We start from the raw sequence: 25904 nt of genomic DNA, 5'->3' as shown, positions 1-25904 counted from the left end.
TTGAATATTGAGACACTTACCTGGCTAAATTTTAGTGAGATAAAAAACAGGCATAACTTAGCTGATTTCTAACTATTACAGGCTGGATAACTTTAGACTTAACTGGCTGTATTCAAAAAAATGTAGCTGGTAATGTGCCATGCTGACTTAAAACACAAAGTATCTCATGGGCCTAGGGGCCTGAATCAAAGCCTCTCTATCCAAACAGCACTAGTAGCTTATACTTTCAGCATTGATGACATAGCAATGAAAAAAGCACTGGCCTGGGATTGCAGCAGCAGCCTACCATGATCTGGGCAGAAGATCCTGAATTTAAAAAGTACCACAAGGATAGAGGGGTAAAGACTGGGTGAGGGGAGGTACAGGAGGGCTAGATCTTCTAAAGTTTGGTAGAATTGGGAAACAGGGGAGGCGAGGCGGATGGCCCAGACCCCTGGAATTTGTGTAACAATTGATAGGGTTTGGGGGGGGGGGGGTGGAGGCTCAACTTAGTAGAGCCTTTGTTTAACTATGACAGTGGGAAACAGGTTGGCTGCCTCCCCTTATATCTGTGGTGCCTCACTAGGTGGGAGGCAGCTAACGCACCTCCTGCCACTGTCTCAAGGGCCCCTCTGCTGTTGGCCCATCAACCTTGGGCCGTGGCAAAAAAAAAAAAAGCAAAAAACAGTAAGTGGGCCTTGAAGCCTGCCCTTTCACAGCCAAGAAAGATCATCAGAAGCATTAATTGGCAGTCCATCCATTCTCCTGCGACCTTGCCTGGATCCCTCCCCTACAACCACCAGTGTAAGTAAAAACTTTTTTTTATATTTATGTCAGTAAGTTTGTGAGAGACACTGTGTGTGTGTGTGTGTGTGTGTGTGTGTGTGTATGTGTGTGAGGAAGCATATATGTGTGTGTGAGAGTGTCAATGAAAATTGGTTTGAGCGAGCTTATTTATCTGTAAGCATGTATGTGAGTGAGCATGTGTTAGTATGAGAGTGTGCATCAGTGAGAGTATGTCAGTGAGCATGTGAGAGTGTATGGCTGTGAACGAGCATATGTGTGTCAGTGAACATGTGAGTGTGTGAGTCAGTGAGTATATTTATCTGTGAGCATGTGTGTAAGCATGAGTTAGAGAGTGTGTGTGTTTGTGAGCAAGCAAGAGAGTGTATTGTTGTGAGCGTTTGTGTGTATGTGTATGAGTGTGTGTGATAGAGAACAAGAGAGAGAGAGGAGAAAATTGGTGCAACACTGCCTGTCGTCGTCCCCCCCCCCCCCACACACACACTAATCCACAACAATCTCAGTGTATGGAGAGTGAAGGATTTTTTTAATCCTTATTACTTTTAATTATTGGTGTTATTTGATGTATCTGCTCTTTTGAAAACTTTTATTTGAGAAATTTAAAAAGATATATATGAGTTTTTAATTATTGGATGCTCTATTTGTCAACTGTTTGAAATATTGGGGTCCAGATAGCCGGATAAACATATCTGGCTAAATAGCAAGGTATATTCAGCGGCTAACTGGGTAACTTTAGGATAGCTCTACGGCCAGAAATTATGCTAGTAATTCTGCTCCATCCAGAAATGCCTCTTGCCCACCCCCGGAATGCCCCTAACTTATGTGGCTAAATTCCAGCCACATGACATTATGCGGCTAGAATTTAGCCACATACAGTGATGAATAACGCTGGGTAGCCATTTAGATGGATACATTTTCAGTTATCTGTTTAAATGACTTTTGAATATGAACCTCATTGTTTTTAATAGTATGGTTTTACTGTTTTGAATGTTTTATATTTCTTGATTTTGTTTGTGGTTTTATGAGGAATCATGATGTTTCTCCTTTTCTGTTGTTGCACTGCATAATACAGAGACTAGCTTATTGCAGTTTTCAGTTCAGTTTTTCTAAATTTCTGTTTATGGTCTCTATATTTGGTGAGTGTCTTTCTTTGTTCTGCATATGTGATCGAAGTGAAGTATTCTGCTAGTGTATATTTTCTGTGTAGGGATCTATAGAAGCTTGGCTTGTCTATTTTCCTAATAAGAGGTGTATTGGTGTTATAGGACCTGATGTAACATTATATTGTAATTGTAATTGAGTTTACTCATGGCTTTCTGGGGACTTCTGTTTGAAGTGGTTGGACTGAGCTCTGAGAGGAGTTCACTCTGGAATCAGTGAATCTCCTGGAGAGTGAGTGCAGAGAAAGAGTGAGAATACGACATGGAGGGGACTACTACAAGCTATGGAAGGGCTGACAGCAATCAAAAGCTTTACATAATTAAAATGGCAGTGCTGAGTTGGGGGCATTCACTGAATTAGTACATGAGTAGCAGCACAATAGCAGAATGTTTGTATGTAGACAGTGTGTGTGGGGGGGTATTTGTGCTGGGAAAGAAAGAGAGAGAGAGGGTGTGTGTGTGGGTGTCTGGGAGAGAGAGAGGAAAAGGCTAATGTGTGTGTGTCTGGGTGAGAGAGAGGGAAGGAGTATATGTATAAGAGAGAAATAGGAGTGAGTGTGTATGTGTTTGGGAGAGAGGGAAGGACGGAGGGAGTGTGTGCATGTCTGACAGAGCGAAAGGGAGAAAGTGTATGCGTGTCTGGAAGAGGAGTATTTGTGTGTGTATCTAGAAGAGAGAGATGGAGAGAGAAAGTGTATGTGTGTCTGAGAGAGAGAGAGGAGTATGTGTGTGTCTGGGGAGAGAGTGTAAGGGAGGGAATGTGTGTGGTGGAGAGAGAAAGAGAGGGAAATAATGTATATGTGTATGTTAGAGAAAGAGAGAGAGGGATGGAGTGTGTGTGAGGGAGAGAGAGAAAGAAAGAAAGAGTGTATGAAAGAGAGAGACAGAGGGAGGGAATGTGTGTTTGGGAGAGAGAGGGAGTGTGTGTGAGGGAGAGAAGGAGAGGAAAGGAGTGTATGTGTGAATTGGAGAAAGAGAGGGAGGGAGTATGTGTGTTTGGAAGAGAGGAGTGTGTATGACAGAGACAGAGGGGAGGATGTGTGTGTTTATGGGAGAGAGGGAGAGGGGAGGGAGTGTGTGTATGTGTCTGGGAGAGACAGCATGGAAGGAAGTATGTGTGTGTCTGGGAGAGAGAGAGAGGAATTGTTTGTGGGGGGGATACAGAGAGGGTGGGAGTATTTGTTTTTGTATCTGGGAGAGAGCGAGAGAGATGGCAGGATTGTGTGCATGAATATCTCTAGAGAAAAATGGAAGGCACATGTGTGTTTGGCAGAGAGGGAGGGAATGTGTGTGTGTCTGGGAGGAAAGAGGGAAGGGAATATGTGTGTCTGAGAGAGAGAATTGGAAGGAGTGTGTGTGTGTGTCTCCTAGAGATTGTCTATGTATGTGTCTGGGAAAGAGTGAAAGTGGGAGGCGAATGTGTGTTTCTGTGTGTTTGGGAGAAAGGGGGGTTGTATGTGCATATCTGAGAGATGGAGGGAGTATGTGTGTATCTTTGTCTGAGAGAGAGTTGGCCTTTTCTCTCAGAGGAGAGGGCGGCAACCTACCCCCCCCCCCCCCCAAACACACACACACTCTCTTGAAAGGTATGGTGGCTCTCTGCTACTGTGAATTCTGGTTTTGTGACTTTTGATGTGTGAAAGATTGGCCACCTCTGGGCAATATTCTTTTGAATATTCTTTTCAATATAGCCAGTAAAGTCTCAGGTTATCAAAAGATGCTGTTATGAATGAACTGTTGAGACATCTGAAGAAGGGGAAGCCTATATGGTCTTGAAAGCGCATGTACAACAATATAATTTTAATAGTTTAATGTTTGCACCATGATGTATGCCTGGTTTGCTAATGCTGATGTATGGCTGTGCTGCTCTTACTGCATAACCAGGATGTGAAGAGTGAAGATCAGAACATTTACAAAAATATGTACAAAATATTTCTCATTGCATATGCTCACTAGCTTATAAAGTCTTGTCATTCTACTGGATGTGCCAGTGCTTATCTGACCAGCGACAAAAATGTATCATCAAAAACTCACAGTTAAGATTTTTATCTAGATGTCGCTGGTGGTTACTCTCCCTCCATGCTTGATACCATCAGGAGAGCCATGGATACCTCCAAGGTCCTCTTCATTCAACACGAGCTAGGTATAGCTATGAATAATAATGTAATATTTGGGCAAGCAATTCCTGAAAATTATGACAGATAAAAAAAACCAAACCCTTTAAATTATAAGCTAGAACTGTACACCCTTCTGTTATGAGACAATTTTCAAACGTATGGGGACTTTTCTCTGAGGACTTTGCACCAATTCTCAAATAGAAAGTACACATATACTTACCCATGGAAACTGCCTAAGGAAAAAGTACCTAAATAAAAAGCAGGCACAAGTATTTGCAGGTACTTTTTCCCTTCAAAAAATCTTTAAAAACATACTTATTTAAATATACATTCCATATATCACTTATTAAATAACATAATTTCATTTTCTCCTTGTTTTCAAATGATATGGCACGACATTATTATATATTGGTTTGTTTTATTAATTAACTTTTAGTTTTTAGATAGTTTTTTTATTTTTCTATTGGTCATTTTTTGTAATTTTATGTTTTTTATAATTCTATGTTTTTTAATTTCTCTTTGTTTACGCTTATTTTATTCAGTTATGTAAACCGTTTTGATTAAACATTGTAAAAACGGTATACAAATATTTTTAAATAAATAAATAAATGGGCTAAATTTTCAAATGTTGTGTGCATAAAAATTAGCACTTGTGCGCATAAGATCACGCATACTCAAATACATGCTAGTTTCAAAATTGCAACTTACATGCGTACAATGGGGTCAGTGAGCAACTTTGAACGTGTAAGAAAGGGGGCCGTGTAGGGGCAGTCTAGGACAGGGCCAACATTCATGAAAACAAGTTGCTGTTTTAAAACCTGCCAAAGTGAGGCACATACATCTTTTATTTCCATACATTTACATCTGCTGAATATCTGGTGTAAGGGTAAACATTATTAAAGTGAACAAATGGTTGGGTAGAGGATCTGAGTGCAAGGGGGGACTTCAAACAAGAGCCAGAAGGGTCTTCACCAGCTGCAGATGGACTGGGCAAACTGGTAGATTAATTGGTAAAACCGGTTATTTCATTGCTGTGCATATGTAATAAAATATCCTGACGAGGCACTTTGGGGCATTTATTTTGGACCTGTCCAAGCCTTGTTCAACCACACATTCAGGGCATTACAAAAGTCTCTCTCCCTTTAGAAGTAGGGGCTCTGCTTTTTGATGACCTGAGGAGCGTCAGGTTTCCCAATCCACATCTTCGTTTATGGGTAGGCAAAGCTCTGCTTTTAGCCAAAAAAAAAAGCCGTTCTGCATCTCTGGCTTTTGCCAGAAGCACCCACCCTTACTCAATTGAAAACTGCCCTCCTCCACCGATGGGCTATGGAATTTTATATTGAAAAAGTTGACCACACGATTAAGTGCAAATCATTTCTCCTAGTCTGGCAGTCGTATCTACAAACGCTGCCTCAGACAACTCGCAGCTTCTATTTGAATTCTCTTTCATGATGAGAAATTACTATTTTGACTTTTTCTGCACAGCTTATACCTTAGCTCCCTCTTATGACCAGCAGGGGGGTTGCAGGGGGGGGGGGGATGGTTTCTGTCTCTGAATGTAAACTGTTTGTTTCTGTAAAATCTTAATAAAAAGATATGAAACATAAAATAACCTGACTTTCACATGTAATAGCCAACTTACAGGGGGGGGGGGGGTAAAAGCATTAAATTAATGTGATTAAAATCTACATGAGTATTCTTTTAAAATTGGAAGTACAAATATGCCAGTATATGATTTGCACAAATTTATCCGACACATTTCCAAGCTATTTGGCTAAGTAGTGCCTTTCCTGTTACTTAGACGGACAAATTTGAACTTATTCAGATAAGTTGTGGCACTTAACTGGCTATATTCCAATTTATCCGACTAAGTAAAAGCAGGCCTACATAACCAGATGTCTGAAAAACCCTACTTGTCCATCTAAGTAGAGCTTTTTGTACTTATCCGGCTACATGCCGCTACTTAGCCGGATAAATCGGCATTTATCCGCATAAGTACGAACTTGTGTGGCTCGTGGTTTTTACATATGCGAGCATTTGTGTGCACATATGTACTCCTATTTTATGTTTAAATCTCTCTTATTAATTTCTAAAATATCACCAAACACTGATGTACAAACTTGATAGGACTCAGTGGTTGACCCTTTTGCAATGACCAATTACCGTAGCAGAATGTGTTTATAAATATTTGTAATAAAATTATTATATTGAATTTTCTCTCTTACCATTTTTTACTACTTGTATCCATCGTAGGGATTATTTTTTGTACCTTCCTGTTTTTTACCTAATAGCAACTTTGCGTGTACCCATATACATGCAACTTGCGTGTACCCATATACATGCATATATGGGCACGCGCAATATATGGGCATATATGGGCACGCGCAAGCAGTTTTGAAAGTTATCCTCCCGGTGTGCGTTTTTGAAAATACAAAACTATGGCTATGTTGGTAGATTCTAGCAGTGTCCAGATTTTTTTGTTCTAATGTCCTGGAAACCTTTTTATGTAGTTTTACGTATGCATACTCTGTACCCATCCCCAAACTTTGGAGGACATAGGCAACAAGTCATTTAAATAAATAAATAAATAAATAAATAAATAAATAAATAAATAAATAAATAAATGTCTGTTGTTGCATTCCCCACCCTATCCCCATCCCTGGGAAAGCCTCCACTTAACGTGAAAAGGCTGGGCAGTTTTCAAAAAGCCCTTTTACCCAGGTAAATAAACATTGAACTAGTGCACATGACTTTTGCAAATTGCCCCTTTTATACCAAGGCAAAATACTATTCAAAGGTCATAACTGGGAACGTTTTAAGTATATGTAATAGGGGTGTGCAAGGAAAAAAGTGAAGTTTGGTTTTTCAGTTTGGTTTTCATTTGGTACTAGATCAGCAGCTCACTTGTTTCATTCATTTCCATTAAAGTCAATGGGAAAGCAATGCATGCTTTGCTGCCTATATGAAAACTAAGGGGAGGATCACTGTGAAGCTTCTGAGCAGAGCATGAGCTAGCTCAGTCTCCAACCTGCTGCCGCTACCATAATCAGGCCTCAGGAAGGTCCCTTTCATTTGTGGAAACTATCTATTGCCCCTCCTCCCATTTCCAAACTCCATCTGTGCACCACTGACATTGATTACTGGGAAAAGTGCTCTGTTTTGCTATGGTAAATCTCTATAGTAAAATGTTTCTTTGTTTATCATCGTGAAAAACAGGCATTCACTATAAGATGATTCCACTGAATAGTGAAATACCAGGATTTATTTACCGTTCATTGGAAATACATATTCTTTACTGCTATAAATAATGTAATGGATATACCTAGAAAATTGCACTGAAAAGCTGTGTGCATTTGATAGACTTCCGCTTTCTCTTATGCTTTTCCTTTTTCAAACACTTGTTTTGCTGCAAATTCTGGTGATGGTCCAGCAATTTTATTCAGGAAAATCATTCTGGGAAAATATTTTTTAACTGCAGGACAGAAGATTGATGGTTCTTCCCTTCACAGTCCTCACATTAATCAGCCAACAATGCCCACATCACAGACTCTCTTAATTCAAAAAGAAAAATATGCAGCCATAACCTATAAGGAAGCCTTCAGGCTAGCAACCCTGGGAGGAAGTCAAGGTAAGGTTATTTATTTTATGTATTATTATTGCCATTTGTATAGTGCTACTGTAAACTACCGAGAATATACACACATCAGACAGAAATAGATAAAGTATCCAAGTTTTATTACATACACTATTAGGCATATGCAGTGCTTTATACAGAGACACAATAGAAAAGACCCTGCTCCTTAAAGCTTATTAGTAGGGATGTGAATCAGACTTTTGACGATTGAAAATTTCGTACGATATTTTCAAAATCGTCAGAAATCGGGGGCTCCCCGAAACCGATAGGAAAACCCCACGAAATTGTTCGTGGGTGTTCTCTTATCGTTTTGGGGGAGGGCGGGAAAAACGACACACAAAAATAACCTCTAAACCCACCCCGACCCTTTAAAACTAATCCCTTAGCTTCCCCCACCCTCCCGACCTCCCCAAAAACTTTTTACAGGTACCTGGTGGTCCAGTGGGGGTCCCGGGAGCGATCTCCCGCTCCTGGGCTGTCGGCTGCCACTAATAAAAATAGCGCCGATGGCCTTTACCCTTACCATGTGACAGGGTATCCGTGCCATTGGCCGGCCCCTGTCACATGGTAGGAGCACTGGATAGCCCGTGCCAGTGCTCCTACCATGTGACAGGGGCCGGTGCTCCTACCATATGGTCTTATGGTGCAGGCCGGATGGCAAAGGCCGTCCTTCAAGTGTTCATGCTAGCAGGCAGGCAGGCAGTTGGGCGAGTGATTCACCGTGCCTCACCACCCCCCACTACTCCTCCGGTAGATCGACTCACTGTCGCCCTCTTGGACATCCAGAGACACCGCTTTTTCTGGTCATCACTCCAGAGCCGACCCCAGGATCTCGCCAGTCCCAGGAGCATGCTGCGATCCCGAGAACGAGTCGCTCGAATTTACTCGCACTCCCTTTCGTCCCCGGAGTTCCGGGAATCCTCCAGCAGCACTCCGGGAGACAGGTGCCAATACCAGGAGCCGAACTCAGCGGATGGGCCTTAGGGACCGCTGCCTCAGAAACCAGAACCCGGACTGGCTTCAGGAGCCCGCGTCCTTGCTCCCTCTGTGTCGGCGCCATCTTGAGCTTGTCCACCAACTAAATTACAGGAAGGAAGAATAAGAATCAGGAGGCCCCATCTGGATTTCCTCCCAAGGGACCAGGACAGGCTGGGTGGCCAAAGAGAAAAAGATATCTAAATAGCATTTTTTGCAGTAAATCGGGGGGATATTTCCACTAGGATTCCCATACAGCTACTGGGAGAGCTTATGCAGTTAAAATCACAATGGGATCTACCCAGAGGTCTGAATTAAGGACACTTACCTACATAGGTAAAAACCCCAATGTACCATCAATCAAATGTAAAATTCAGACTTCTGGATAATGGACTTTAATTTATTATTATCAATTAGTAAACCTTTAATTTAACCTGGTCCTGTCTTATTACATCTTCTTACCTCATAGAAGCACCACTATAGTACTCAAGCAATGGCGACCTTTTTACATCATCTGGGCTACAAGTGAGAGCCCCTCCTCCCCCCCCCCAATAAAAAGAATTCCCCCAGGGATAGAGAGTCAGCATGGGATCCAATATACTAGCTGGAGCAGCCCCAGAAGATATAAATTAGTTGTGTGCCCTGAGGAGGTACAATCTTCCAAAAAAAGGGGTTACACATATGACAGTATTCAATGGGGAAAAAAATCTATGTATAACTCTAGCAGAAATGTACCAGAACATTATTAAATACCTCAAGTATTGCTAACAAAATCTACATGGAGACTTAGGAATGACAATTATTCTTTGATCTTTAATTCTAAAGAAGCCGTAGCTTAGAAAAGCCCAGCGGGTGCCAAAATCAGGATATGCGCGCACAATTCGGGCTCGCGCACACTCGCGCCCACTGAATTTTAAAAGCCTCCCAGATGTGCGTGTATCTCCCACTGGGGACACATCTCACCCGATTTGAAAAAGGGGCATGGTCTGGGCAGGGCATGGGCATTTCAAGGCATGGCCAAGAGATGTGTGCGTAAATACATGCCTCGGCGTGCACCCAGGTTCACTGCTAAGTAAGTTGACTTCTGCTATGGAGGAGGTGTAAGTTGTAACAAAACAAAAAAAAAAAACCCAACAAAACAGTTGTTTCAGAGGGGTTTAAAGGGTCTGGGGTACCTGGGTGGTATGCAAACTATTAAACCAGAGGGGTTTGGAGGACCTAGCTCCACACTAAGCGAACTGGTGGATGAACTGGTGAAACTGGTCTAGCATGGTCACGCACAGATTTTAAAATACCCTGACTTACACGGTAGAAACATTATTTATGCACCTAGGCCTGCTCCCACTTAAAAGCAGGCACACCATATGCTCTCACTCTAGCTATTTTCCAACATGTGCATATGTGCATGCAAGTTATAAAATTGTCGCGTCCCTGGATGTGCGCTGACGTATGTACACCAATGTGTGCCCGCACACCGCACTGAAAGCTACCGTCCCTGTGAGCTGTTTTCCCACAGTTTGTCTTCCCATATGAGCAAACACACCAAGGCACCACTTTTTGAAAAAGAGGAAAACATGGATGTAAATGTCTAATTACTTTGCATGCAGTGAGCGTGTTAATAATGAAGGAATAATAGAGGAGATGGAGGAGAGTTATATCCAGTCAGCTGAGTTGCACATGTCTTGTATTTGATTACTTGCCCACAAATTGGTGGTGAGATATAATATGTCTTCCTCTCATCCTTTCAGGTCCAGTGTTACTAGTGCAGAGATATCCCCTAGATCTCCACTATTGTTTGTCCCTACCTCAGATCATGGGTTAGGATTTAGGAAGGAGGCAGGGTAGACCATCTCTGACAAGTGTCTCCAGTGAATCTGTTTGGATTGGTCAGCCAGCCTGGATAAAAGCAGGCAGAACAGGAAATCAGCATGGGGGTTTTCAGTTAAGATTTGTGGAAGGAGGAGTGTGCTGCTTTCAGTGATTCCCAGTCTCTAACATTAGGCCCCACAGCCTGATACCTGGGAAAGGGGAAGAGGCGTATTCCTATTTTAGTACCCAACTGTCTGGAAGGGGTTGTCTTAGGAGAGAGAGAGAGTGTTTAGAGTCCTTATTTTTCATGTCGATCCTGGTTCTGCCTCTGGGAATATTTTTTCCACTTGCTTGGAAGAGGACCAGAGAAAGAGCTGTGTTTCCCTGTCTGCACTACAAGGAGGGACAGCAGTGTCTTGCTGTCAGAGGAGTGAATTGTATTTTGGAGAAGATATTTTGTTCCTGTTCTGTTGGGAGGAAATTTTGCCCACCATTCCTGCCTGGAAGGGAGTTGAGGAGGAAAGTATGGGTGTTTTTTTAGGACTTTCTACCTGAGAAGTCCTTGGAATCATCAGAGGAGAGACAGGAGACCCAATAGCCCCATTAGGATCCTGGCTTCCACCACCTAGAAGGGTATCCTAGTGCCTTGCCATTCTGATGGGCGCTTACATAGAGGACCTGGACTGAGATTGTTGTTCACACCTGGATTTGGAAGATTAGATGAGAAGATTCCTGTGATTACTTTTCAAGATTTTGTTACAGTAAAGTTTATTTTGGAACAGCTTACTTGAATGTCCTATGAGTCCTTGGATACTGGGAATTGGGACTGTGTTGAGAGGAGAAGTCATCAAAGTGAGTACATCCATGAGGAAGAGAGTATGCAAGAGAAAGAGACTTTATTCTTCCTCTGCTACACCTTGGGCTCTGGAGGTTATCCTCCCCCATCCACACCCCAGCATGAAAGGACTAGTTCTTTTGAACTGGGACTTAGCCCTGGGACCAAGTGTGTCCCCTGAACCAATTTGGTGCTAAACACTGCAGTAGGGGGCTACACTGATTTAGTAGATGAAGGCAAATAAGAACTAGCTGGGCCCTCTAGTGTGCCCTGTTATCTTCATTTTTGGTTCTCTACCACTTTAGGGAGATAAGCATATAAATTCCCATATTTACATCAACACTAGCTCTCCCCTAGCCCCCAATATCTTTTACCCAACATCTTAACTCTGTTCATATCATTGCTCTCTCTGTCTTTCCCAAGAATGTTTAAAACTCTGTTACAGTGTTGACTTCTACCACCTCCACTAATTTCAGGTTTTGCCATCTTCCTCGTTGGTTCTTACAAGTCCCATACTTAATCCAATACCCAGGCTCAATCCAGTGTCTTATCACCAAGAATATCAATAATCCAAACGGCCACCAAAACTAGTGAGGGTGAGGACTGAAATATCTGGCCACCTTGTGTTCATTGATGTTAGGGTTATAACTATGGCCAGCCACTCCAGGCAGGTTACTCCATCCTTCTCGGAAATCTAATGAAGCTGTAGTACCTCTCTCTGTCAACTGGCTTTTATTCTTCTCATTTTGACTTTCTAAAGTTCCATACAACTAAGTAAATACTCACGCTCCCTCCCTCATTTCTTCAATCTGTTTTCTCCCACTTGCCCTTAACACTGCGTTCTGTGTTTGTCCCAAGCATGTTTAAATTCTATCTCAGGTAGGATATTCCTGACATCTATTACCCTCTCTGCAATTAAATATTTTCTCGTGTATCCGACTTTATATCATGATCATTTGTCCTTGAATTTCTTTTTCTATGGAAAATTTTACCTTCCCATATTTGATTAAAGTTGGTCAATTATTTGAATGTTTCTATTATATCTTCCTATCCCTTCTTTCCTCCAGCGAGGACATTCTGAGTGTCTTAAGTTTATCTTAGGTTTTGTGTTGCAGGTCTTGTATCGTTTCAGTTGCCCTTTTTCTGAACTGCTTCCACTTTCTCAATGTCCTTGTAAAAGTACAGCCTCCAGACCTGAACATTATATGCAAACTGGGGATTCAATATAAAGGCAGTATCTCCTTTCTTTCCCTGCTGATTATATCTCTGCTTATACAACAGAGCAGACTGTTAGTTTGTTCATTTGCCTTAGTACATTCACTAGTTACCTTGCAATCATATGAGATGATTACTCCTAGATCTCTTTCTTGTTTGATAGTTTCCAGTTTTCTCCTTCTAACTGACATATGCCTACTGACAAATACACACAAGAAAAAAAAAAGAATATGGCAGGTGTCTGTGATCCAGTATGATTTCTCCCTGACCCTGAAGTACAATGGTCCCAGAAACAAGACGGAAGCCAATCCAAAGTGGCAAAGTAGCAACCAAAAAGAATATTTCGGTAAAAACAAGGATTGGTTTATTATGATGTGGTCTAGTAGAGGTGAAAGCCCAACATATAGGGGTTGATGGAAATGTATTAAAATGGTTCATCTCATTCCTAGCAGATAGATTATTTCAAGTAAAACTCGACAACCATATGTCTGACATCTTCCAATGCACAACAGGCGTTCCACAAGGATCAGCACTATCAGCAACATTATTTAATATCTACATGCTGCCTCTGTGCAAATTACTAACTGACCTTGGAATAAACTTCTGTCTATATGTGGATGATCTGCAATTCTATATCCTACTGACAAAAATCAATGGAAAAAACAGCATCAGTGTTCTCTAAATTATGATTACAATAAAAGAAAAGCTAATGCAACTGAAACTTTCGATGAACCCTAAAAAAACAGAAATCATTTGGTAGAGCTGAAATCCACCTAAATCCATACCACCAGGTATAGATCTCAGAAATTTCCATTTGCATCCCCAGTTATAACAGTGAAAGCACAACCAATGAAGGTCTGTTCACAACCATAGAACCAATCATATTTTGAAAACTTCTGCACCAACATAATGTGCCTGATCTTGGGTGGAGAACATTCTACCTATTGATATAATACGACGACACCCACTTGCATGTAAAGCTGTGAAGTTGTGTTGCAGCTTCTGCATTATTGTAATGGCTGTGCTCAGCATTTTTGTGTAACCCTCTCTTTGGTTTAGGGGCCAGGAGGCAGGGGTACATGAGGGTCCCAGGGCCAATCATTTTACTCTAACACAGTCCCAGGGCTTGGGGTTGAGTTCTTGATTTGATGGGGAGGAGGAATAAACTCTCTAAGGCCCAACGTGGCAGGGAGTGTCATTCAGTAGTGATATCCTGGCCGGGGGGGGGGAATCAAGTCACTCTTGCCTTTAAGGGTTGTGAGTGCCAACAAAAGACTCTGGAGGCTCATGTTGAATGTCCAAAAGTGAAGATTTACTGTCAGAGTTCTTAAATAGCAAACTGGCATTGTTCACGTTGGTTCTTTAAGGTGGAATTTACAGTCATCCAGTTTTATCTGTGGAAGTGTCTCTCAAGGTCAGGGCTTAGGGAAAACGCTCATCGTCCAGGGCTTGGACAAGTAACGTTCCAGAGTGGACAGGGGTAGCCTTTGGACAATGAAAAAGCTCAGTGTTTGCACAGATGTGTGTCCTCAAAGTAGAATTTTAAGCCTTACTCACAGTTCTCCTGGGATTTTTCTTAGAAAAAAAAGTCCACTCGCAGGAAACACAACATCTCACTACAGGAGGGAAGGGTGGCCCAAAACCTCCTTCTGGGAACTCACAAAGAAAATCTTCACAAAAATGGTAAATGTCAGGAATCCTCTGATCCAGCCCCCTTAATGTGGATGGGAGAGCAGTGTAATCTTCCCAACCTCCTGATCTACCCTAACTGTTGGACTTCCAGAAATCCATCAGTCAGAGATACCAGGGCTCTCACAAGAATGAAACCTCAAAAAATGGCAAAAACATCCAAAAGTCTCAATCAAAATATGGAACTAGAAGCCAGGAGGGCATTGATCCCCCTTCCCACTAAGGTATTTGCCCAGGCAGTGAATCTCAGTACCCAAGCAGGGGAACAAACTCAAGAAATATACTCCTACTTTCTCTAACTGCTAACCAAAGTGCTCCAACGTGAAATTTATTTATTTATTTATTTATTTATTTATTTATGTATTTATTTAAATTCTTTTACTATACCGATACTCAAGACGCGGTCTTATCGTACCGGTTTACAATAGAACGGGGGAAACCAATTAACAACTATATAGAAGGTAAAAAGTTACATCAAACAGGGAGCGAAAAACATGGGAGCTGGAGGACAGGAAAGATATTTTAAAACGATATCAACTGAAGAGTGCTAAAATAGTCATTGAAAACAATGAAAACAAAAGACAGCGATACAAAATCAGCTAGATTAAGCTCGGCTGTGGGTTAATCTTAGGTAATTATTCACAATTATTCATAAATCTTGTGGACGGGGGAAGCATGGAGGGGTAAGCAGGGGGGGAGGTGGGAGGGCAGGGATGGGGGGGGGGGAGTAGGGAGGTGGTCAAGGGTGAGAGACAATGTGTTTGATAAAATGTTCCTTCAACCGTAAGCTTGAGTGAACAGCCAGGTTTTCAGTTTCTTTCTGAAGGAGAGATGGCATTGTTCCTGGCGTATATCCGGGGGAAGCGAATTCCAATGAAGCAGACCCGCTGTCGAAAGTGCTCGCTTATGAATGGAGTTGTGGACCGAGGATTTGTTAGGGGGGGCCTTGAGAGAACCTTTGTAGGCGGATCTGATCGGTCTTGCGGAAGAATGTAGTTCGAGAGGGATGGAGAGTTGGAGTGTGGATTGCTGGTATACAGATTTGTGGATGATGGTGAGAGTCTTGAATAGTATTCTATAATGGATGGGTAGCCAATGAAGGATTTTTAGAATAGGTGTGATGTGGTCCTTACGACGTGTGTTTGTAAGGATCCTGGCTGCTGCGTTTTGCAGCATCTGTAGAGGTTTAGTAGAGGAGGCGGGAAGACCGAGTAGTAGAGCGTTGCAATAGTCAATCTTTGAAAACAGTATGGCTTGCAGCACTGAACGGAAATCCTGGAAGTGTAAGATCGGTCTTAGCTTCTTCAGGACCTGTAGCTTAAAGAAGCATTCTTTAATTGTAGCATTAATGAACTTTTTGAAATTCATTCTAGAGTCAAGGGTGGCCCCAAGGTCTCTAACCTGGCTAGCTAGCAGAATAATTGTATTATTGGCGGAGGGGTTGTCATCGTTAGGGGAGATAATCAGGAGTTCTGTTTTGGAGGTATTAAGGACCAGGTTGAGACTAGGTTGAGATCAGGTTGAGATCAGGTTGAGACCAGGTTGAAATGCTGCAGGCAGCTTTTATAGCACCAGCGAGCTGGCCATTCCAGCAACCTCATCGGAGGAGCTGCTCTGCAGGGTATACCCTCGCCCTCGACTTACTGCCTTTCCTATCCTAGCTCAAAGGGTTTAAGACTAGGGTTTCTATAGTGACAATCCCAAAGGATTGTCACATTTGTATTTTTGCAAACTAAATCTTAACTTGCTTTTGCCTCCTGAAATTCACTAGCATGAGCTAGACACGGTGGTGACTGATCGTGACAAAACAATTCCACTGGAAAAACAAATTGGTGCCACAAAACCTTGTGCAAAAACACAGAAATCACAAGTTTTGCCCAGTCCTTAAATGTAGCCATTCGGACAAAAAGTTCCACAGTGCTTTATTACTACTACTACTACTACTACTACTTATTAATTCTAAAGTGCCTACTAAATATGTGCAGTGTTGTACTGGTTCACATAAAGAATGTCCTTGCCCAAAGGAGCTTATAATCTAGGGGGTTAAGACTAATACTCATAACAAACAAGAATCTATAAGAAGTGTATCTATTGTAGAGAAGTAGTCAGGCATTAAAAACAGCCTCAAAAAGGAATTTTGACTGGATTTGAATGTGGCTGGAGGAGGATCATGACACACCAACTCAGGAAGTCTGTTCTAGGCATATGGTGCAGCAAGGTGGAAAGCACAGAGTTGTTTAAAAATGTCTCCCTAAATGCTGATTAGTAGCTGTTAACTTTATATACAATAATGTGTCTACATGATTACACCCTGTAATCTGTACCTGTGTCTGGTCTTATTTTGCTCTGGATCTGTCTCTTTCTAACCTCCCTCTTTCTCATCCTCAACCAATTACTCCTGGGTGAATTCTGCTCAAAAAAATCTAAAATTCTGTGCATAGAAACTTAAAATTCTGCGCACAAAAGCTTAAAATTCTGCAAAATTCTGCATACTTTATATTGGTCAAAATAACACAATATACATGGCAGTCTTTAAGTAATTACATTTTAAATTAATACAGAAATAAGTTATTACTTAAAGATGCATAATTTTAAATAGTTTGAGCAGGATTTCCCTAGAAATTCACTGTAAGAGTCCCTTCCACTCTTTCTCCCTACTCCCCTGGCCACTTTGCCTTCTCAGGCCCCAACTCCTCCACCTGCCAGTATCTCCCCTCTCCACCTCTAGGCTCCACCTCTTCCACTCTGACCCTGCTCCCTCACACAGACTCCCTCTGTTCCTCTCTCTCTCACACACATAAGGTCCCTCTCTCTAATGCACATACATATCCCGTCATACAGGCTCCTTCATTCTCTCACAACATACCCTCTTACAGGCTCTCTCACTCTTTCGCACACACACATCCCCACATACAGGTTCCCTCTCTCTCTTGCACACACACACATCCCCTCATACGGAGCCCCTCTCTGTCTTGCATACATACCCAAAAAGCAAGAAGGAAGACGGTCTAAAAAAGCCGTGAGGAATGAAACAAGGAATAGCCGAAGGTCCTCAAAAAATATATTTATTAAAAATCAATGAGTGCCCGACTCTAGGCCTGAGTTTCGCCCATTGGAGGGCTGCTTCAGGGGCTGTAAACAACAGAATGTCACTTTTAAGATGTACTTTTCAATCTCTCAAGCCTCATTCAGGATGATATCCAAAACATTAATAGCAGGTTTTGTTGGTGTGCTCATTCCATAGGAGTTCATAAGCAGGCTCTTAGGCACACGAAGATTGAGCGCTAGAGTTCTTACAGTCAGAGCAGCTCCAAAAGTCGACAAAAGGTTGTGTACATGCAAACAGCAACGGGAGTTCAGTATCAGCCCAACTGTAGTAACGCTTTAATTGTAATCTCAATTCATTCAAAGTACACAATGTATACCAAGCTTGAAAAGTACATCTTAAAAGTGACATTCTGTTGTTTACAGCCCCTGAGGCAGCCCTCCAATGGGCGAAAATCAGGCCTAGAGTCGGGCACTCATTGATTTTTAATAAATATATTATTTCTCTCTCTCACACACCCCTTCACACAGGCTGTCTCTCACACATACACAATCCCTTCACACAGGCCTGCTCTCTCACAAACAAGCACCTCACATACACACAATCCCTTTTTCATACACACCAGCTCTCAATCTCTCACATACATACACACTCCTTCACAATCTCCTCACATAGGCTCCTCTCTCTGGCATCCACAATAAAGCACCCCCCATGCTCTCTCACCCCTCCCATGCTCTCTCTCTCACACACACCCCTGCTCTCTCATATACACACACACACACCCTGCTTTCTCACCCCTCTGCTGTCTCTCGCACCCCCTGCTCTCTCTCACAGATCCCTGGTTCTCTCTCACACCCTCCCTGCTCTCTCTCACAGCCCCCTGCTCTCACACATCCCCTGCTCTCTCTCTCTCACACACACACACACACACAAACACACATCCCTGCTCTCTCTCATATACACACCTCTCTACACACACTTACTCTCACCGGGGCCTTCATCTTTGACGTGAGCGGAGCACGTCCTGCTCGCGGAATGCCAGGGCCTTCATCTTCACCACGAGTGTGACACGCTATGCTCGCAGTATGCTGGGGTCTAGTCTTTTCCGTTTTCTGCACAGAATTTGGCAATTTTGCACAGGGGGGAATTCTGTGCAAATTCTATACTCCGCAGTAGTGCAGGATTCCCCAGGACTATCGACCTGAATGACAGATATGAAACGTTTTTTATAAGGACTGTCTGAGCTTCTTCACCCCTGACTTTTTGCAGTCATTTTTCAGCAAATTGTCTAAATTGAGTATCTGACTCTTGAGGTGAGTCAGAAATGGGAATCAGATCTGAATCAGGAGTAACTTGCGAGCAAGATAAAGGTTATCCAGATTCAGTCTGAGCCATTTAAGCATAGATATAGAATATAAAATAAATTATTTCATCCATACCTAATTGTGATGTACTTGAACTGTTAAAGCTTTCTTACTGCCATTTAATACTTCATGATGTGATAATTTGACATGAAGATCTTGACATACTTTCTCATGATTTCTCTTCAGTCAATCACAATGCTTGATTTTTCTAAACAATTGGAAAACTTACTTTACTTTACAGCTTTGAATATAGATGATGTAACTGGGAACTTTCAGGTTGGGAAGGAATTTGATGCTGTGCTAGTCAGCCCCACTGTCCCAGATGGTCCATTTGAGGTGTTTGCTGATGACACTTTTGAGGTAAATAGAAGAGAATGTCACTGAATAAAGTAACACAACAAATACAATGGCTGAAATTGCACTTTCACTAACAGTCAATAAAAATGATCTAAAAAATGTGATGTGGCAACCTTTTAACACAGTATTTAAAGCCACTTACATTAAGTGTCAAAATTAATTACAGTATATACACCTATTGCTTTGTAGTACGTACCATATACAATTAAAAAAAACCACTTCACAAAACACCATGCAACATGTGGTACGTACTACAAAGCAATATGTGTACGCTCGTATATACTGTAATAAATCATGATACTTATGAAAGTAGATTTAAATATTATGTTAACATGTTGAACATATCACATTTTGCAGATTTTTACTGAATAACATATGCAATGACTGTAATTTAATGTCATGAATAATAAAATAATGGTATTTTCATCTTGCAATAATTAAAAATGGGAGGAGGTGTTTGGAGGCGATACCTTCTTGCAGTTTTGGATTGTCACTAAATATTGTATAATGTTTTTCTTTTTAAATTAAACTGTCTAGCAAATGGATAAAGAAGCATTCCCTACATGCAAAATCCATTTATTCTTTCAATATTTGTAGTGATAAAAGTATTTTAATTTTCTTAGCTTTTAACATGTCTTCTCTTCTTGGCCGTAATGGTTTAGTAGATGGAAATGGGTGGGTTTAGAGATGGGAGGGAAGGAGGGGATACTGATGTTAGGGAGAAAAATGTGAACATGTATTTATTGTTCCGCATTGTATGTGGCAAGAGTAAGGATCACCATGCGCTACTATATTGATTTATTTGTGATATTGCTTTCGTTAATAAAAAGTTTAAACATTAAACACTTGCCTTTTCTATTGTTTTTAGGATATTGTCCAGAAGTTCCTGTTCCTAGGTATGGCCTATGTATGTGTACATATATGTGAGTTAGAGATTTTGTAGCGTTTTTGCTGGAGACTCTGTCCCTCCTATTGTTTATACCGTAAGATCTGGGGCCTCAACAAGACGCTGCTTCTCTTAGAGGCCAGCCAGAAATAGTACAGCTAGACACAGAGAGGGTCATTTTCAAACATGGTAAAAAGTGTGTAGGTACTTGTTTTACCACAGACTTTGCACTCATTTTTAGGGCTCTTTTGTCTGTTTTGTTTGCTTCATTTCATTTTATGTTATTTCGTTTTAGTGTACACTAAGGGGCTAATTTTTTAAAATAATTTACATGTGTAAAATGGCTTTTTGAAAATAGCCCCAGGTTGTATGTGTAAAACTATGCACAAAAGTAATTTAGCATGTACTTTTACATGTATTTGAAAGAGGCATTCCCGGAGATTGATTTGGAGTGGGGAAAATCATTTAAAATTTGAAAATATACAAGTATAACCCCAATTCAGGGTGTCTTCCAAATCTTGCTGGAGCCATAAAAATCCTTGGGCTGAGTCCCAATGTTACTGTCACTAGTCCTTTTGACCCAAGGTGTGGATTCTTAATCTCTGGGGGAAGGATGTCCTTCAAGGCCCAAGGCATGGGTGAAATCCCTTTCCTGTGTGTTACTCTAGCTCTTTGGGACAGGTACACCAAACAGAACAGGCTAGATTCACTGGTGGGGTATTCAAATAGGTTTACTATGATTAGGTGCAGAATAATTAAGTTGCTTAAATAAAGTGATATCCAGTTACATCCAAGTTTAGCTGTTCTCTTGGAGTACAGATTTAAGGTCTTTCTATCTCTGAGGAAATGTCCCTCAATGCTGGACCCTACGACTGGCTAACCCTCCAGGGAGTGGAATGATTTCTCAGATCGTCTGGATGGACTCCCTTCCCCAGAGTACCGGAGTTCCAAGTGCACGCCAGCACTGCAGACCTTGTCAGTGTCCCTGTGTCCCAGGTTGAAGACTCCTTTGGAGGTCTCCAGATGTCCTTCTCTGTTCTTCAAGCCTCCTCTCCAAACTCTTTTTAGTAGATGATGACCTCCCAGGAGGAAAGGCCTTCTACGGAAGACAATGGTTAAGTCTTCCCAGATGTGTAGAGTAAGGAAGGGTGGCAGAAAAAAGGAACTTCCCTCCCGAGCTCAGGTAGAAAATACAAAGACTTGTAAAAAAATAGTCTCTCTCTTTACCTTGAGGTTACTAGAGCCTCCTCTTGCCCTGAACAAAGAATATTTCAGGACCTTCCTGGCCACCCTAGGTGGAATAGCCTTCTAGTAAGGTACAGGTCTTAAAGAAAAAAGATTCCCAAAAGCTCAGAAATATTGGCAAAACCTCTCTCACTCCCACGCCTTACAGCTCTATAAAGGAGCTGGCACAGCAGGGGCCTGAATTTGGAGAGCACATCAAAACACTCCTGATCCCCTCGAAAGAAACTCTAAGCTGCCACACTACTACCTAAACTCCTCCTTCCTTATTCACCAAGGAGCTCACCATTCCAGGCAGCCTCAGGGGAGGTGCTGTAACAAATGGTACCTCCTCTCGAAAGATCTCTAACCCCAGGGTTAAACTAGTGCCATCTAATGGAGACCCAAAGGATCTCTACACAAGTAAATGTTCAAATACACATGTACACCTCTTCCCAAGCAGAAGTAAATGTGTGCACCTGTGCTGCACAGGGGAACATGTATGCCTGCTAATTTTCAGAATGTAAGTCTACTTTGAAAATTAAGGGGTCGTTTTCTGTAGCTTATCGCGTGCGATAGCTTGCTGGGGGTGGCGTCAGGGCGGAGTCAGGGTGGCGAGGGGAGGAGTCCGGGCGACGAGGAAGCAGACGCGGCGGAATCTTCACTGGCGGCGATAAGGTAAGACAGGTTATTGTCGCCAGTAACGCGCCCAATAGCACCACCTTTCATGGTGGCGCTATTGGGTGTGAAAGCCGGCAGCGATAACACCGCGGTGGTGCGATGGCTGCCGGCTTTCACAGGCCCGCCCCCCCGTTTTCGCTGGATTCACCATTCTGCGTTAGAATGGTGAATCCAGGCCTAAGACTGAAGTGCACGTATACTTTCTACAAGCGAACTTCAGCCTTACATGGGCTATTATAAAATTACCCTCTGAATGTTTTTAGTTTCCACTAAAACCGATTTAGTATGCACTAATCTGATTTAGTGCATAGCAAAAAATTAGCATGCACTAAATCACATGAAACAAACAACAGCACATATTTTCTGACTTCCAAAGTGAAAGATCATTTTCAGTAGGTTTGATACCAGACCCTTGCTCCACCTTCCCCCACCAACTTTGGGCTCAAACAGCGAATCTTTTGTGGAAACTATTGTGTTTCTGGGCGGATGGACATAGAGGTGGAATGAAGCAGCCCCCAAGCACCTTCTTACATGGGATGTACTGCTGGTAGAATCATAAGCTTCTCAATCCTTTGATGGCAGGCCACCCAGCATTTGCTTTTGTTAACTGAGATATTTTTTGAGCATTTGAAACTTCTAAAGTACTATGTGCAGAAGAAAAGGTTGGTTGGTTTGTTTGTTTTTCAAGGAAGTGTTGTTAGCAGAACAATCCATCACAATGAAAAAAGTGGGAGCTAAAATACTAGAGAAGAAAATAATGCCAAGTGGTAGCAGGAGAATCCATCAGCGAGACGTGTTGTACATTTAAATGCGCAAAAAAAAAAAAATCACCTCTCCTTTATTTTGGTTATTTGTTTCAGGCGATGACCGGAACATAAAAGAAGTGTATGTGGCTGGCAAGCAAGTGGTTCCACTCCCAAATGCAGCTTGATGTCGGCCTTCTTGCTTACAAATTCTCCACCGAGGCCGGGGACTAAAGTTTCTGGTTTTGTTTCTCGCAAGAAATCCTGCAGTGGCTTGATCAAGGAAACATAGCTCTGGAAAGCTAGTCCCCAATGTACTAGGTCAGCTTAATAAACAAGGTATCACTTGCCAGGCTCGCTTCACTGTCTGGTCTTCTAACTCCTACCAGTCGGAACAAAAGACAAGCGAGTCGTCACGAGGAGGGTAAGGGTCTGTATTTAGTCTCAGATGAGAACTATAAAATAAGATCTCCTATGCCAATACACAGCATAGGAAAAAAAAAAGGTAAATCAGATAAATTCAGATTTCGTAAAACAGAACTGGAAACGGTTACACCTCCCGTTACTGGGTGTGACGTGCTGATGTCAGAAGGCCTGTTAACAGAAGTTAAAGTAAGGTGGCAGGGCTTATCTATTGGAATCTGTGTAAACCCTATGAGGTCCATATTCTAACTCAGTCAGGATAGTAAAGTTAGCTGGATAAACTTATCCAGAGGAGGTATATAGCTGGCTAACTTTAGGACAGTTCTTTGGCCCAACCAAACTTACGGGCCGATACAGTAAAAAGCGCGATTAAGTAAATAAATTTATTTAAATTAGGCCCGGCGGTAAAAAGAGGCACTAGGGACACTAGCGCGTCCCTAGCGCCTCTTTTCGGACAGGAGCGGCGGCTGTCAGCGAGTTTGACAGCCAACGCTCAATTTTGCCGGTGTCGGTTCTTGAGCCCGCTGACAGCCACGAGTTCGGAAACTGGACGCCGGCAAAATTAAGCGTCTGGTTTTTGACTCGCGAGCCCATTTCAAATGGTTTTTTTTCTATTTTTTTTTACTTTTTGTAACTTTTGGGACCTCCAACTTAATATCGCCATGATATTAAGTCGGAGGGTGCACAGAAAAGCAGTTTTTACTGCTTTTCTGTGCACTTCCCCGGCACCGGCAGAAATTAATGCCTACCTTTGGGCAGGCGCTAATTTCTGAAAATAAAATGTGCGGCTTGGCTGCACATTTTAATTTTTGTATCGCGTGGAAATACCTAATAGGGCCATCAACATGCATTTGCATGTTGCAGGCGCTATTAGGTTCGGGGGGGGGGGGGGTTGGACGTGCGTTTTTGACGCGCTATTACCCCTTACTGTATAAGGGGTAAAGCTAGCGCGTCGAAAACGCGCTTCCAAATGCCAGCTAACAGTGCGCTCCGTCGGAGCGCACTGTACTGTATCGGCCCGTTAGCTGGCTAAGTCATTCAGCTAACTCTAAATATTGAAGTTAACATAGCCAGATAACTCAGCACTTCCTAGTTATACCCAGGAATGCCCCTAACTTAGCCGACTAAATTCTAGCCACCTAACACATTAGCCAGCTAGAATGTAGCCGACTATTTGCCCAAATATTCATTTAGTTGGCTAACTTCTGAGTTAATCAACAATCATGAGATAAAACTCAATCGCTGGAATGAAATACTTTTATGGATGTTTATGCAATTTTAAAATTTTTTTGAAAAAATTTTTTATTGACACCTACGCTGTGGAACGCTTTGTGTGAAATATAAATTTATATTGCACTATAATGAAATTATGGTAATGGAATTGGAGGAAAGTTTCATATAATTTTTCAAAAAAGTTTTAAAATCGCATAAACATCCATAAAAGTATTTCATTCCAGCGATTGAGTTTTATCTCATGATTGTTGATTATTATAGTTTTAATCGCTGAAGTAGTGGTGTATTTCATTGATATTTTCTAACTTCTGAGTTAGCCAAATAAATGCTTTTGAATAAGGACCTCAATAATATCACTGTACCGGAAAAGCACCGGGATCACAATCCTGAAAGAATTTGTACAGAATGAAGAGGTTGTGGACTTGGGACATCCCTCTTCCAACCAATAAGCAGCTTGATGTATGAACACTGGGCATTGTGATAAAGGACAAAAATACTAGAAAGGCATTGCTGATAGAGTGTCAGAACCAAGCAAGCGACTATTCTGTGGAATGTATGGAAAGAGAGAAGATTAAATGCTAAAAGATGCAACTGGAGACCAAGAAATTGTGGCAGAAAGATACCACAATAGTCCCAACTGTACTGGGTGCCACAGGCCTGACTACAAAGAACTTCAAAGCACACCTTGCTATGCTGCCTATATATATATATATATATATATATATATATATACCGGTATATATATATATTGCATCTACTGTATGAACCCCAGAAAGAGACTTTCTTCGGCACAAAGCAAGTGTTAAGCAGGACATTAGCAGTATATCTGAGAGAGAGGGATTATAGCTAGCATACCCTGGCTTAGGGAGTGAGGTTCATTCCTGTCACGATATGCACAGAAACTAACCCATTTGGAGACATTAACCCACACACACAGGTATACATAAATACACAGAAAGTACAGAAACAGCGATGAAAGCTGGCCCTCACAGGGAAAGCACCCTTTTATAGAGGGGGCAATAATCACACCTGCCTACACTGGTGAAAACCCCACCAGAAATCCAGCCCTGGATCTCAGCCTGCTTGTCTGGCATTGCTGCCTGGATGTCCCGCCGCCACCTTAAACTCAACATGGCCAAGTCAAAGCTCCTTATCTTTCCCCCCAAGTCCACCTCCCCTCTTCCTCCTTTCTCTGTTTCTGTGCATAACACGGTCATCCTCCCAGTCCCCTCAGCCCATAACCTAGGAGTTATCTTTGACTCCTCTCTCTCCTTCTCTACACATATCCAAAACTCTGTTAAAACATGCCGTTTCTTTCTTTATAACTTAGCCAAAAGCCATCCCTTCCTTTCTGAACATGCTACCAGAACCCTTATCCAGTCTGTCTTCATGTCCCGCTTAGACTATTACAACCTGCTCCTCACAGGTCTCCCAGCAAGCCATCACTCTCCACTGCAGTCTGCCCTAAATTCAGCTGCACAACTTATCTTTCACCAAAGCCGCTACACTCACATAACCCCTCTTCTGAAGCCACTGCATTGGCTCCCTATCCTCTCCTGCATACAGTTCAAGCTCCTCTTTCTCACCTATAAATGCCTTCAGTCTGCAGCACCTCACTACCTCTCCTCTCTTATCTCTCTCTACACCTCTCCTTGTGCACTCCGCTCGTCAGATAAGTCACTCCTATCTGTGCCCTTCTCCTCTACCGCCAATTCCCGACTCCGTGCTTTTCA

General features: G+C 42.1%; 1 protein-coding gene across 2 annotated transcripts in view; it reads left to right on the top strand.

Annotated features, from left to right (window-relative positions):
* The window catches only part of GDA (guanine deaminase), a 55334-nt gene extending 32467 nt beyond the window's left edge, over positions 1 to 22867 (top strand). Inside the window, exons 11-15 of one of the 2 annotated variants that reach the window (XM_029612430.1) lie at positions 3997 to 4086; positions 7539 to 7688; positions 18869 to 18987; positions 19853 to 19880; positions 22633 to 22867. In XM_029612430.1, the coding sequence (XP_029468290.1) occupies positions 3997 to 4086; positions 7539 to 7688; positions 18869 to 18987; positions 19853 to 19880; positions 22633 to 22703 (458 nt within the window). In that variant the 3' untranslated portion in view covers positions 22704 to 22867. The remainder of the gene's footprint in view (positions 1 to 3996; positions 4087 to 7538; positions 7689 to 18868; positions 18988 to 19852; positions 19881 to 22632) is intronic. The other variant, XM_029612439.1, reaches the window with a different exon arrangement.
* Positions 22868 to 25904: the final 3037 nt, after the last annotated feature.

This window comes from Rhinatrema bivittatum, chromosome 1 (assembly GCF_901001135.1).
Source record: "Rhinatrema bivittatum chromosome 1, aRhiBiv1.1, whole genome shotgun sequence".
Classification (NCBI taxonomy): domain Eukaryota; kingdom Metazoa; phylum Chordata; class Amphibia; order Gymnophiona; family Rhinatrematidae; genus Rhinatrema; species Rhinatrema bivittatum.
Note: the sequence above shows the minus strand (reverse complement) of the source record. Positions and strands in the feature narration are given on the sequence as shown.